General features: G+C 51.8%; 1 protein-coding gene across 3 annotated transcripts in view; it reads right to left on the bottom strand.

Moving 5' to 3' along the window:
* Positions 1-14,854, bottom strand: part of FMNL2 (formin like 2) — an 86,278-nt gene extending 71,424 nt beyond the window's left edge. For all 3 annotated transcript variants that reach the window (XM_026038175.1, XM_026038177.1, XM_026038176.1), the window contains exon 1: positions 14,738-14,854. In XM_026038175.1, the coding sequence (XP_025893960.1) occupies positions 14,738-14,854 (117 nt within the window). The remainder of the gene's footprint in view (positions 1-14,737) is intronic.
* Positions 14,855-14,889: the final 35 nt, after the last annotated feature.

Here is a 14,889-nt window from a genome sequence, read left to right as displayed (position 1 = left end):
CCTCCCATCGGCTGTGAGCAACAACCTCCCATCGGCTGTAATTTCCATCCCAACGTGACAAGGACTGAAGCACAACAAAAAAGGCATCAGACTTCAAGAGCCCTATGGACTGGGCTGCTCTCACAATGACTCTCGCATACATCACCCACCACAGAGCCCTTCCACGACACCTCTCAGCTCAGATTTTCTGCACCCGATGCAGGAATTAAATTAGTATGCTTTATGAGAGTGCCACATGTTCCAGATTATCACCTTCTATGCTCAGTAATGAGAACCCTTCAGTGAAATCTCTCCTGCGGTGATTCACTCCCTAAGATCTACTGAGCAATTACTACAAATGGGTCAAAATAAACACACTTCATATTCATGAACACATGGCTGGTACTTAAAACGATGGCTTTTTTCTTTTGTATTGCATCTATCTTCACCCCTAAGCTTTTCTTAAGTTGCCTTTAGCCACTCGTGTCCCATCTTCCATCGCAGCAGCTTTGAGCAGGACGACCGTGCTGCTACTCCGTGCTGCACAGCCAGGTGCAGGCAACGAGGGCCAAGAAAATAACAAAGCAAGAATTCTACATGCAGAGGTGATAAACAGACCTCAGTAAGAACAATTTTGCGCTCATGAGCCTGGATTTATGTTTGTTACGGAGACAGCTTATGAAATTGAACAGTTTATGTATTTAATGCATGTTAACACATTTTAACTAATTTTAAAACATTTGCCAGGCCCAGTTGCACAAAAGCATCCATTCATCGCAGTGACTCTTGAGCTTCCACTGGAGCTACCCTGTCCTAAGGGTGTGACACAGGCTGCCCTCAGGCTGCTAACAAGTTTACTTGAGCGGCACAGAAATCAGCTCTTTTTAAAGGGATTCGTGTGCCTGATTGTTGTATGGACACAAAACCTGCTGGACAGAATGGGAGCTCTGTACTCACGGAAAGGGCTGGCCCTGTGCACCGACACACCTCCAGCGACCACCTCTATTAGCACGCTCAACTAATGCGATAAAAACAAATCAGCAGATCAGCCCTTAAGTGTGTACTCTTACATTTATACAAATACTCCCACAACATTCAAGGTCCGTTCAAAATATAGCACCTTAAAGCCCAGGTATCATTAGATCCAAGTACAAGGGCCAAGAAGTTACCATCAGGCAAAGAGGAGGCTAACAGAGCCCAGAGACCTCCTAGTTTCAGAATTCCCAAACGTTTCCAACCAGTGTCACAGATGAAAGACCAGAAATGATCATTACTGCTGCTTTTGAGTTGTCATTTTCTGTCATCAACGTTACTGCCTTCATCGGAGGGTGCCCGAGCCCTGGCCCAGGCTGCCCAGGGAGGCTCCTGCTCTGCAGACCTTCCCAACCCGCCTGGATGTGAGCGGGTGCCCCGTGCTCTGGGTGTCCCTGCTGGAGCAGGGGCTGCACTGGGGGATCCAACCTCAAGGATCCTGTGATGCAGAGGCACGGGGACGTTGCAGCAGGTCGGCAGGGACGGGCGCCGCTCCGGCCCCGCTGCCTGGCTCTGCTCTCTGGGATGCTGTGTGGAAGGGGCCCCTGTTCAGAAACACGCGGAGAAAACACAAAGCTCTGTTTGTCTGTTTGTGATTCAGCCCCAGCATCTCCCGCGCTGGTAAACTGGCCCCGGCCTCACAATTGCCTTGCTCTGGAGACAGCTGTTTGGTGCTGCAGCATTCATCTCCAAGCATCCATGGCATTAGCTCAACAATGCAGCCTCCGCAGCAATAAAAAGACTATTTTTATTTTCCATAGCCCAGGAGTTAACCCCAGCTGAGAAATAAAGACAAGCAGCATGATTCATTTCCAACATCTGTGGGCCAGAGCCACGCTTCTTTACATTGCGCCGTGCTGAAGCGGCTCTCGAGCAGGTCTCCTGGTAAAAGCAGAACGCGGGGCCGTGCGGCGGGATCCTCGCCGCATTGTTCCTGCTAATTCCCACCACATGGGCTCTCCTCGGCACCAAGGGGGGCTGAGGCTGCACGTTGCATCCGCTGCCCCTTTGCAAACGGTACGCACCCGGCTGCAAGCTCCTCCGTGGGACGTGCTGCTTCCCGGCGGGATGCGCTGCAGCCCCGGGAACACGGGTGCTGGGGCATCACCACCATTGATGACACTATAAATAACCCTCCTAGCGGAGCTGCTGTGGCAACGACGTTTAATTGGGCAACCCCGGAAATTACCAGGAAATTACCCGCGTTTTTACGTGTAAGCTAATTAAAGAGCTTGCAACTAAACTTATACAGTGTTCAAGAGAGGCAAAATCAGCAGACAGTACTGGATGTAAGGAGAAAAAAAGAAAAAAAGATTGATTTAGACAGTGGAGGATTAAGATGTGTAGAAGCAGCTCCTGTGGCACGATTCATATGAAAGGAATCAGATACGATGTGAGAACTCGCAGGAGAGCGACCCACTCTGCGGCGTCGCCAGCCCGAGTGCGGCCGAGGAGCAGCCCTGGGAACATGGAGCGGGACGGAGAGAATCACCCCGAGGAGCAGGGCCAAGGCTGAAGCTCCAGCCAAAAGGGGCATTTTCAGCACCAGAACTGGCCACAAGAGCCACTTTCCATAGACGGGATTGAGAGCTGACAACCTCCCAGATCTTCACATTGAAGAAAAGGAGGAAAAGAACAAAGTCTTTAGTGCAGGCTTGCTGAATGTGAGCAAACTAGAAAGGCTGCACGCGCAACAGTAAAAGCAGGTTATTTTATCGTGGCTACAGATTTGACAAAGCTAGAGCTGGCAGAAGGCATCAAAATCACTCACAGCTCAGGAGTCCTTGTCGTTTTCAAAGGTTAAGAAAAACTGGGTCTGCGCTCCCGTGGCAGAGCGCAGACGAGGCAGGGCCCGGGCGCCCCGGCCCCGCGCTCCCCCGGCGGCCCCGCAGGAACGCGAGCGCGGAGCCGAGCGGCCCAGCACACGGACCAGGCACCAACCCGCCCCTCCTCGCAGGCTCGGCGGGAACCAGCAACCTGCGAGCGAGGAACAAGACGAGCGCTACAGAATTCATCACAGCCCTGTGCGCCCACAGGCTACCTGCTGCACGGAAAGCACCCGATTCCTGGTTTTACAAGCTTTAAAACATCCTCACAGGCAATTCAGGAGTAAAAATCTCCCTCATGGATGCACAAACACGCTGGCGATGAAATCTAAATCCCAGACAAAAATAACCTCCTCCTTAAAGACCTTGAAGTCGGCCCTTATACCATCACACATTTTTCAATGACAAAATCTCATTTGATCAGGTGGGATACGTGACTGACTCACGGCACTGTTTTCTGCTGGCCATCCCAAATGGCTTGCACGTTACTGTCAAAGTAGGAAGAATTTCTTTTTTTCATGCTGTATTTGAACAGGAGAGCATTTGGTTTCTCATTAGATTCTTTCCCCCCCCCAGAGTTATTGAACTTGGTGTAATAGAGGAGCAGACTGGCTCCTTTTGGCCCATGCTCGGAAGCTGCTGGTCCACCAGCAGCTCCCAGCACTGCCGGTCCTGCTCGCAGCACCATTTACACTGCACCCTCTGCACTTAACTCATTTCCAGGATACTAGGGAGAAAGGCAACAAATCACCCCAGCTCCATTTTTTTTCTATTATTCAATCAATCCTATCCATAAATATTGCTAATAGAGTTTATTAAATTGCAGTCATAGTTCTACTTCTTGATTCGTAAATTAATAAAAATGACCTGAGGTTTAAAAGGGGGCATTGGATCCCTCTAGCAGCAAGAGCTCCCCGTCCTCGTGCCTGCCCTGTGGGGTGCACGGATACCTCTCCCTAAGGCCCAGAGGGGCAGGAAGGCGCCCGGGGCTGAGAAGGGCCCGGCCACGTCCCCGAGGAGCAGGTAGGAGGGCGGTATCGGCGAGGAGGGCGCGAATGGCACAGGAACCCTCTCCCCGTCTCTGGTTACGCTGGGCTTTGGGTGGGCATTGCTGTCGCGCTGCTTGCTGCCCAACAAGCACGCGGAATGCGAGATCCTCGCCTCCAGCCTCCCCGTCGTCCACACGCACAGACGAGACACAAACAGCCTCCCACTAACGCAAAAAAACTAAACTGTGTTCCCTAAGTGTACTCACTCGCAGCCTATTAGTGTTTCTGGAGCCGCATTCCCTCCCACAAAGTGAGAAATGCCCTGACTTAACTCCGTGGGAGCCGGAGCGGGCGGCTCTCTCCGGAGCCCGGCCCCATTGGGCAGCTGGAGCCCTGCTTGTTGGGCCCATGTGGGGCGGCCTGTTGTGTCAAACTGCTCCTGGCAAAGACGCCCCTCGCTTCCCAAGGGAGCACACGCCAGCTCCTGCACCGTTTCCATGCCGGGATACGGAATTTCCCCTCTGAGACGGCTCCGAGAAGGCCCCGCGCAAGGGGCTGCGATGGGACAGGAGCTGCGATCCTGCCCCCACAGAAGGGGCTCCTCTTTATCCTAACCACCACCTAAAGCACAAATCATTACAGCGCCGAGACGCCGCAGGAGCATCCCGGCCCCATTCCCTGTCCTGAGAGGAGGAGGAACAAGAGGAACACGAGAAATCTCTCTTGAGCGAAGGAGCGGGCAGCAGCGCCGGGCCGGGCTCCTGGCAGCCGGAACACGCAGCAACAACCTGAAAACCCAAACTGGGTCACTGCTGAATGCCGGCGAGCGAGCACGGGCAACCGGCGACGGGACAGGGCAGGGGTGCCCGTGCACGACAGCGCAAGACACAAGGTCAGCCGCGCTGCCGGCTCAGCAGGATAACAGTGCTCACATTCAAGGCCTTAACCGGTGTTTTGGCTACACGGGCTTCACAGTTCAGCAAAAATCTCCCCGTTTTGCACTAGTATCTTTATGAGAAAAGTTCTAGCAGCAATAAACAGCAAGGGCTTCCAGCTGAGCAGAGCTGTGAAGCAGAGCCCTGCGGAGAGACATCAACGCTGCTGGGAAGGGTGCGACGTGGGCAGCACCCACCGCAACGGCTACAGCAGCGACATTTCCCTAACCACCAACTGCCAAATCATTTCTGAAAAAGGAATAAATCCAAATAGGGACTTCCTTTCAGCATTAGGAGGAGAAGATTTTCTCCTTACATGTCCTCTCTGTTCAATACACTTTGGCATGGCAGCCTGGGAGACTTTATTCCAAGAAGCTTGTAGAATAATCTTTAAAATATTACAACAGGTATCCTTTTTTGTATTCGTAACTGCAGGCATCTCTGTGTGTTTATTTATGGACATTGCCCGGGAGGGTTTGGGCCCCACTAGGGGAAATGTGCTTTGCACAGGTTCTACGGGGGCTTCTGCACCTCCAGATCACCATGTCCTTCGAGCACCAAAGAGGAATCTGGTTTTAATGCACAACATACTGAATGCCTTACATATAGTACATAGTTTTTGCTTACTTGGCAAAAGGGATCATTTACATTTAATAAAGATTTTCATCGGAAGTAAAAGAATGTTAGCACGAATCTTAAAAAAGAGGCTTTGCACTGTATGAAAATCCTCCCTTTCAACTGCATGTGCTTCTAGGGAAGAACTTACCACTGACTCAGTTCTTGCCTTCCTGCTGTTTGCAGATACCCGAATTCCCCGCCTGGGCCGAAACCGCAGCGCGCTCGTGCCCTCGCGGTGACGACAACCACGCGCCAGCAGCTTTTACAGTCCAACTGCAGTGCTTAACCTTCTGCCAACAGCCCTCCCGAGGAGGGAGCAAGCCCACCTGCACAGCGGCCTGAGCTCGCCGCCCTGCATTTGGAGGTGCATGCACAGCTTTACTTTTGGTTTACATTTCTCATGCACCAAGCCGTGGCCAACAAACAGGGCAAGCTCGACAGCTCTACAATAGAATAACTCCACATGGTACCAGCTACGGGCCGCACAAAGCTCTCGCAGACTCCTCGCATGAAAGTCAGATGCCTCTCTGCGGAGGAAAGGGCCTCAGTCACATACCTCATTATGCAAACCTTCATGCACGCTGATCTAAAGGTCATTTTATCTTGATTAATACAAAGTCTGGGACTGAGCTTCCTATATTCTTCCTCTCCCATTTGTTCGCCACTTGATCTGAGCCAGCTGAACCTCTTACTTTTCATCAATGAATTTTGCGCAGCAAACACGCACAAAGAAAACACTGCTGAGCATCTACAATTTTTATATAAAAGGATTATTTTTAATTGAAGTGGAAAGCACTTGCCCCAGCATTTTGTGCCACATCTTTCAGCTGCTGGGACATCTCTATACTAAAAGAAACTTGTCTTTCTTCTATCAATAGAAAGCATGGAATTAATTTCCAAGTCAAGATGTTTCCGCAGACCCTCACAGGCTCCTTTCACCATCCCTCCTTTCTCCCCTGAAACGACGTGCACTGTAGCTGTGATCCCGCCTGTCCTGCCCCAGAAGAGAGGTCCTGTGTTTGGCCCGGAGCAGGGCGCGCGGAACAGCCGGCAGTGCCAGCTGCCTTTCCCGGCGGGAAGCAGCCCCACGGTTCCGCACGGGAAGATGATCCCTCCCGCCCGCGGCTGGCCTCACAGGCCAAGCTGCTTTGACACTTGCCTGGCAGTCATGGAAAACCTGTGTTTCAGCTCACACACGTATATGCAGAGGGACAGCACTCCCGCCCGGCCGCCGGCACACAACAGAAAATTAGAAACAGGAACAGAAAATAAGAAGCAAACAAAACCATAAGAGCAGACCAAATGAGCTTTCAAAATACATCCAAGAGAAAAGATGCCCTCAAATGCCAGGAAATGCATAAACTAAAATACTGCTTTTCAACTGCTGTATAACGGAGCCACCCAAATGAGAGGCTTTAAATGAAAGGCCGTGGACGAGCAGAGGTGGCTCCGCAGAGCCGGGCGGCAGTGCCACGTCCTTCTCCGGAAGATAAGGAAACTCACTCCTCGACTTCCCACCGGAGCGCTGCAGAGCTGGCGAGAGATCTCCAGGCAAAGAAAGCTGCAAGCACAAAAGCCTTCCTTGCTTATCAAAGAGAATATTTTATATTTACCACAATTATAGCGCTTAGATATCCATTTAGGTGATCAAGAGCTTTTGCAGCTCTGAGAAGGAACTGCATTGTGACAGATGCATTTCCGCTGCGGTGCGCGCCCGCAGAGGATCCCTGCCAAGGTAGCACAACTCCTAGGCAGCTTAAGAAGCCGAAATTTTTACAGAGCAAGATTTGTAAAAATTCAGAGTTATCTGCAGGCTAGATATGATCACAAAGGGATTAAAATTATTACCAAGCACTTCCTTGGCCAACAAGCACACCTCATGCAAACGCAATGAATGACAACCCACAATCAAGCACCTTTCCAGGAGCGGAATGACAACCGTGCTTGGTACCCACAAAACTGCGATCACCATCACCTTGGTGGGACTTGTGCAAGGCCAGTTCCTCCCAGAAACACTCATCTTGGTTCAGATGACTTCTTAGCATCAATTCCCCAGGAAAACTCTCTACTTCTGCTCTTTACTTCACCCGAATTCTTGTTAACGTGCCTGCCTACAAAGGTGCAACACAATTATTTAGATTTGCTCCATTAGGCTTACTACGTCTGAGGGAAGAAACAAATGGAGCGTTGACCTGGCCTATCTGTGAGGATGTGCAGACACAGAGACTCTCATATATCCACTCAACATCAAAGCTCCTATGTGGCCACACGTTAAGTTAAACATTTGTGATAGCTAATTTATTTGATCTTCTGTATTTGCAAGGTTCACAGCGCCAGGCGGAGAAGGCTTTGAAGCACTCCCAGGCACACTAAATTATTGGAAACATTTGTCAGAAAGCTGCCGTACAACCGACGCCAAACCCTCCCTGTTGCTTCACACATCTTGTCGGCAAGCGTGCCACCGAGTCCTGCCACAGCCGCTCGGGTCACAGCTAAAGGAGGGACACGCAAGTCGTTCACCTGCTTTCCTCGGGTTGGAAGGAAGGAAGGAGTCAGAATGGGGACATGCCGGAACATCAGATGGATGAACAACCAGAATTTCTGGATTTAACAATTTGCTGCTTCATGTTAATTACTGGCTTCTGAAAGACCTCGGAAACTTTGCCAGTTTGTGCAACCCTCTATTCTTCACTTTTGGCCTGAACTACACAGTCATTTTGCAGACAAACCACTAACAGATGTACAATCTATATTCTTCTCGAGTCCTTTTATAGTAAAATGACTTATAGACAGACAAAATACATTTTTAAACAAGCAACAAAAACGCTCATCTTTATGTTTTATAACATCTCCAACAATGGCCAAACACAATGAAAGACTAAGGCTTTTTCACGTGCTCCTGGGAGCCACCGGGATCCTGCCGGGAGCATCCCTGCCCTCTCCCAACACCTGCACGGGATGGGCAGGGGAGCAGGGGCGCTCTCAGGCACGGCCGGAGCGGGATGCGGGATGCAGGACCAGGATGCAGGATGCGGGACCGGGATGCAGGATGCGGGACCGGGATGCGGGACGGTCCCGGCCGTGCTGCGCCGCATCCCTCGGGAGCTCCGGGCACGTCTCCAGGGCACATTCAGGCCCCGGCATTTTCCTCCTCGCACAGTCGCTCTCGAGAGCCACAATGCAGAGCCTCGAGGTCCACGCGTCGCGCAGCAGCCCTCTGAAGACCATTCATCTCCAGGACAGTATGGCTATTATGCTGCTCTATGAATGCCCCCTCCAAATATATGTTTAAAGATGAACATATACAGAACACAAACACTCATTTTATTAGAGATCCTACAGTAAACCCCAAACTGACACATATCTGATGTATCCAGTGTGCTAGTCAGAATATAAGCCATTATATACAAGCCATTATATATTCATTAATAGCCATTATCCGAATCTGTATGCAAAGAAACATTTTAGAAAGGCAGGAACGCTCCGTTTCAGGCACAGAAAAGGCACAGGACAAATTAATGCTTATGTTTTCAAATATAGCTCTATAAACTTCTATACTAAAAAGATAAAGCGGATGACCAAGGTCAAAATAATCACTACAATTAAAACTGTATTGAATTAAAACATTCCAACACATCACACAGCTTCTGTGACCTACAGATTTGGGAATCCCATGCAAAAGCAAACACCTCTTGGTAGCAGCAGAGCATTTTCCAGCAAGGTTCCTATGAGACCTAAGCTCTCAATGCCGCGTCTCCACTGACGTGGCAACCCTATGAAACCCAGAAGCTCAAAACCAGCTCATTTTCCTAAGCCGACCCTTCCCAGCTGAAATGGGCAGGATTTGACACATGGGAAGTTACTACTTTTTAAGCTGTATCACTGGCCTAGCAGACTCAGGCCTTGGCCTGCAATCACGCTGGAGCTCTCACTGTAATACCCGTATCTATGTATTCTTCTTTCTCTTTACTACCTTTAGCAGGTTCTTCAGTCAGGACTTGGCTAGAGGCTGGAGGACCAGCAGCCCGCTCAGAAAAGCTGAGCTCTTTTATTTATCATTAAACCCATCGCGGGGATTTCTGGCTTCTAAAAAGGGACCGGAGATCCCCTCCGTTCTCGTGTTTCTCTTAGGCAGTTGTGAGAGGAGCAGCACCCAAGCACCCTGGAAAAGGAGCAGAAAACATGAAAGGAAAAGCAGCTGCCCAGGGAGCTTGGCGGGGGAAAGGGAAGAGTCTGCACCGAGACGGAGAGATCCTCCTTTTAATAAAGCCCCAACATCCAGCACGAGATCGGGAAGCGGAGGTCAAAGCTTGGCTTCGCTTTAGGATGTATTCAAAGCTATAAAAAAAAGCAGAAAAAAATAAACAACAAGTCCTTGTGGGTCAGTCATCACCCGGGAGCAAGAAGCGACCGACTGATCTCAGCTGCCCTTCCGAGGAGGTCGATGAAAATGTTTTATCCTGCAGGTGCAGGCGTTAAAATGAGGGCAAAACCAGCGCAGGACACAAGCGCGGAGCCAACACAGGATTTGTCTCTCTCGGAGCTGTAGCTGGCCCACGGCATCCACACCACGCCGCGGGAAAATACTCCCCTTTTCCCTTTAAACGGCCATGGAAGTAAAAACCGGGGTTGGTAATTAGCGCACATACCCTCAGACAGCTGCTTTATTTTAGAAAGATTTGGACTTGTTACAAAATTTCTTGAATAATTTACAACCTTTGGAGAACAAAGCAAAAATATAATAAAAATAAGAAGTATGGCTGAAAATTGCATTATCTGGGGTTGTTCTAAAGGGACATGTGGGGGAGATGCAGAGTTTTTGATTTTTGTGTTTTTGTTGGGTTTTGCTACTCAGGAAAAATTGTTTCTGCCAACTTTACTGCTTTTTCACACAGCACAAAAAGAAAAAGGGATTTTTTGTTTTCCAGAAAGATGAAGGGCAGAGTCCAGCGAGCCCAGGTTATTTAACTGTGAGGCAGAAAGCAATGTGACAGCTACCACTGCTTTATTTAAGCTCATCTTGTAGAAACCCGAGTATCACTTTGTGCCCTCCTCTTCAATTCCTTCCCCAGCAGTATCCCTTTCATGCAGTATTTTGAAGCGACGTCTCTAATGCCTCGGGCACAGCCTTGCACTGCCTGGCTTCCCAAGGCAAAGGGGGCAGCTTGACTCCGTGGCAGAAGGAAAGACCCTGGAAAAGCTTCAGCTCTCGGGATGCTTCTGCAGGAGGGAGGATGATGGCTGCAGGCCACGCTTGCTGATGGTGCAGGACACACAGAGACTCGCCCAGAAGGGATCCAAGCGCCCAGCGGCTGAAGCAGCAGCAGGAAGGAGACACTAAACTGCAAGGGTGGAAGAGCTGAGTCCAGCAAGCAGCTGTCGGAGCACGGGCGTGGAAGGCAAGGCAATTTGCACATGCAGGCTTTGAGGTTTTCAGGCCTATTAGAAACCCCGTGCGGATCAGCTCCAGGGCCCCCTTTCCCACTCCCAACACTGTCAGAATGGATGCTCAGGGAGAATGACATGTGATACACAGATCCCGCACTCCTCCCTGGGCATCATACAATAATCCTTTTCATCTGGCTCTTTTTAGGGAAAAAAAAAAGCCTATTACTTTCTTTCAGGCTATTCTGTGCTTACTATAGGCATGAACAAGTGACACATGCAGTTTGACAGAATGGGTTCATACCTTCATCATTAAAGCCCAATAAACGAAGGCGATTATTTTACACAGAAATATAGTACACAAAGCAAAAAAGTAGGCATACACATCAGCTTACCCGTTTCTACAGTCTTTCAGGGATTGAAATTACTTTTAGGAACGTGACAACTTGCTAGTAGCTAAATATCCAGCGGAGGTTGCAGACTCTCACCAAGTACATTACAGTCTTATAAAATTATCTACTGTGATAGATAGGCAGAAAAACTCACAAATGCTGCGTACTGATTCACAAGCCACCCTGAGAGAGGCCTCACCATGGAGTTCTAGCTCACTCTGTGAATTTAACCCACCAGAAATGTATTTCCTAATAGTGTGATTTATTAGACTTTTCTTCAGGGAAAAGAAGTGTCTCTGCTTGAATCATTTAAATGAGAGCTTGAGGAAAGAGCCCAGAGGCAAAAGGCAGAGAGCTACAGCCTGAGCACGAGAACACAACAGGTCTTCATGGATCTAAAGTTTACAAACCTTCTTTTCCCGAATGGTGCTCCCCAATCCAAACTGGCATCTCCCAACTTCCGCAGCGTCGCCTTCAAAATCCAGCCAGATAGACAAGGATTCCTCATGGGATAGCACTAGATCACAACTGAAACTCATCTCAAGAGCATTCTGCTAAATTCAGGAATTCCACACGGAATTCCCTGGCCCACCAATCCTTGCGAAACGACAAGAACTAAACACTGCCTTGCAGATATCTCTTGCGACACTGTCACGCCTTAACGATTTGCAGACGTAAAACTGTATATACTATAAAACAATGCATAATATATCTGCTAGAGGATTAGGAGAAAGAATGGGAAACAGCTGGGAAGCGTTGGAGTTTTCATGGGGAGCTTTCAGATTCTCCAGCAACAGAACCAGAGCCCTGGTGACGGGTTTGGGACAGGGCGGCCCAAGGGAACGCGCTGCGCCCAAGGAGCAATGCGGGATGGCCCCGGACGGCGGCGGCACCTCAAGGGAAGCCCCCACTTCCCGGGGGACATCGTCCCACGGAGCAAGGATGGCCGCCCCCCGTCCTCCTGCACCCATGGAAGAGGCGCGGGGGCCCGGAGCAGGGCTGTCCGGCTGCACAGGCTGCCTGCTCCAACGGGAAGCCTGTCCCACGCCCGCATCCCAAAGCCCGGTCTGCTGGAGGAGCTTCGCATCCGCGGCGTCCGTGCACCTATTCCATACGTCACAGCTGGCTATCAGAATTTGCAATTTAAGCAGATTTGCTCCACGTGTCTATAAGGGAAAGCCAGGAAAAAAAAAAAAAAAAAAAAAAAAAAAACCATGATCCAGCTGATGAGGAGAAGGGAACGTGTTGAGGAAGCGACGGCGGCGCCTGTGCGGGCAAGTGGGGAGCTGGGATGGGCCGGGATCGGCGGCCGGCTCATCCTGCACCCGCCTCCGCGGAGCCTGCCAGCCGGGATTGAGCTGTCGCTTTCCTGGAATTCCCACTCTTGCTCAAACCCAGGGAACTGGTTTCCGTTCTCCCCCTGCGTGGCGCTGGATGGAGGAGGCATGCAAAGGAGAGCAGGGAAACCGCGGTGCCTCTCACGCTAATCCGCACGCTTTTCTCTCTTAAGTACCTCCCATCGAGCAAAATGTCTTCTGGAAACATATGGCCAGATGAGCCCCGGTGCCGACTCGCAGAGAGGCGAGGAGAAGTCCCGGAGCAGCGGGGGACCGAGGGAGCACGTTCACTCCTCCAGCCACAAAAGAAAACAGTGCCAGGCAGCACAAACGTCCATTAAAAGCAGAAAAAGCTGCTCCATACGAGTAAGTTTATAAACAGCTACGCCTGCTTATACACGAGTGCAGCGGAGCCTGCCGAGGACGCAGAAACACCTAAAAAGGGCCGAGGAAGCCGGGCAGAGGGGCCCACCAAGGAGCGTGCGCACCGGGACCCCGCGGCGACGCTCCCAGCCAGGCGGCCGAGGTGCACCGCGCATACGCAGCACATACATATGTGCACATATTTTATATATATATATATTTATACACATGCACACGCAGAGACAAATTGCAACCTGACTGAGCCGCACGTTCACCAAGGGCAAAGGCAGTTCTGGGCACTTCGCGAGCAGCGAGAAGAGCACGGCCGAGCGGGGCCTCCAGCATCTCCGCGGGGCCAGGCTGCTCCTCACCGCAGCACGTAAAGCTGCTGAGATTTACTCCTACAAACGTTACTATTTTTTTTCCCCTCCATATTCTCATTTCCTGACAACAGAAGACACTTAGTCTATTTTTTTCCAGCATGGTCGTTCCTTTCCCATTAATCTCTGCTACCGTACGGCCTACCCAATTCTATGGCCTAAGCAGCAGCACAGCGGTTTTCCTTCAGCCCTGCAAGGAAAATACAGTAACAGCAGCCTGGCAATGTATTCCTTCAGACACCATCAGATGTTTCCTGGAAGCGACAAGCAGCAGCGCCGGTGCAAGCAGGGGCGACGAGCAGGACCCCGGCTCCCTATCCCGGGAGCGGGCTGGACACCACCACGGACACCAACCTGCTCCGGCAGGAACGGCGGCTGCAGGACGGCTCCCCAGACCGTCCCAGTCCGTTCCCCAGTCCGTTTTAGCGCTCAGAACAGCTGCCATCCTCTCAAACACTTTAAGAGGAACAAGTCTGTAATGTCTCAGCTCACACGCTGCATTATTGCTTCGTTTGCCTCCAACACATTCTGCTTTCCAGACGGCGTCTCTCCCTTTTACTCCCCTTTTCTGCTAATCCAGAAACACTGTTTTTCTTCCTGCAGACCATGTGTGCAAATCAGACACCCTCTTGGTGTGGGAAGACGAACAGACTCGATGGTGACCGATGATGGCCCGCACCGAAGGACACCTTTTTGGGCAGGAAAACACCTGCAGATCTCACCGACAAACAGGGGACAAAACAAACCCGGCTTTTCCACCCCGGCCAGCAATTCCGACATCCAACCATTTGGTTCACCAGTGGGGGTTCCCGGTGGAGCAGGCTTATTCTTTTCTTAGACACGATAATCTAATTGGGTCTAACCAGAAATAATCCTCAGCACACACCAATTTGCCCGGGAGCCGCCTCGCTCGGCTCCGGCGCCGCTTCCCGTCTCTGCGCCGGGAAGCCGGAGCGCCGCGTCCCGCAGGACGCCGCGGCCAGCTCGGGCGCGCCACGCACATGTGTTTTAGTCATCCCGCCCCGAGCTGCGGCTTTTTACTTCTTCCTTTCCACCCACCCCCGTTCCCATGGGAGAAGGGCACCGAAGGGTACAGGGCTCCTGGCACCCGGCCGCGCTCCCTGGGCGCCGGCACCCAACAGGGCTCCAGCGGGAGCACCGGGAGAAGCGCCGCGTTTCCCTGGAAAACTCTCCGTGGAACTTTTATTCCCAACCCGCAGCGCTGCTCAGGCGGAGGGGCAACAGACGTGTTTAAACGAATGTGTGCTCAAAATATCCGTATGGAGGGCGGACAAAGCGGGGGACCCCGCTCCGCGAGGGGCCGCGGCGGGGGGAGAGGCCCGGCCGCGAGGAGGCACCGCGACCCCCCGTCCTCCTCCTCGTCCCCGCGCGGGACCCCGCGCCGCTCCCGCACAAAGGGCCGCGCAGGTGCCCCCGGCGGGGCGCGGGGCCGCGGGGCGCGCGCCGCGGACGACACAAAGGAGGCCGCGGCCGCACTCACCAGCACGACGGCGAAGCGCTCCTCGAGCTCGCCGGGCTCGGGCATGGGCAGCTTGAGGGGCGCGCTGTGCGCCCGCACCTCCGTCTGCTGCGCGTCCACGCTGCCCGCGTTGCCCATGGCGGCGGCGGCCGCTGCCCGCGCGCGCTCCGCCG

This window comes from Nothoprocta perdicaria, unplaced genomic scaffold (genome assembly GCF_003342845.1).
Source record: "Nothoprocta perdicaria isolate Ctin4 unplaced genomic scaffold, notPer1 scaffold_203, whole genome shotgun sequence".
Taxonomy (NCBI): domain Eukaryota; kingdom Metazoa; phylum Chordata; class Aves; order Tinamiformes; family Tinamidae; genus Nothoprocta; species Nothoprocta perdicaria.
This window is presented reverse-complemented; position numbering and strand designations above follow the sequence as displayed.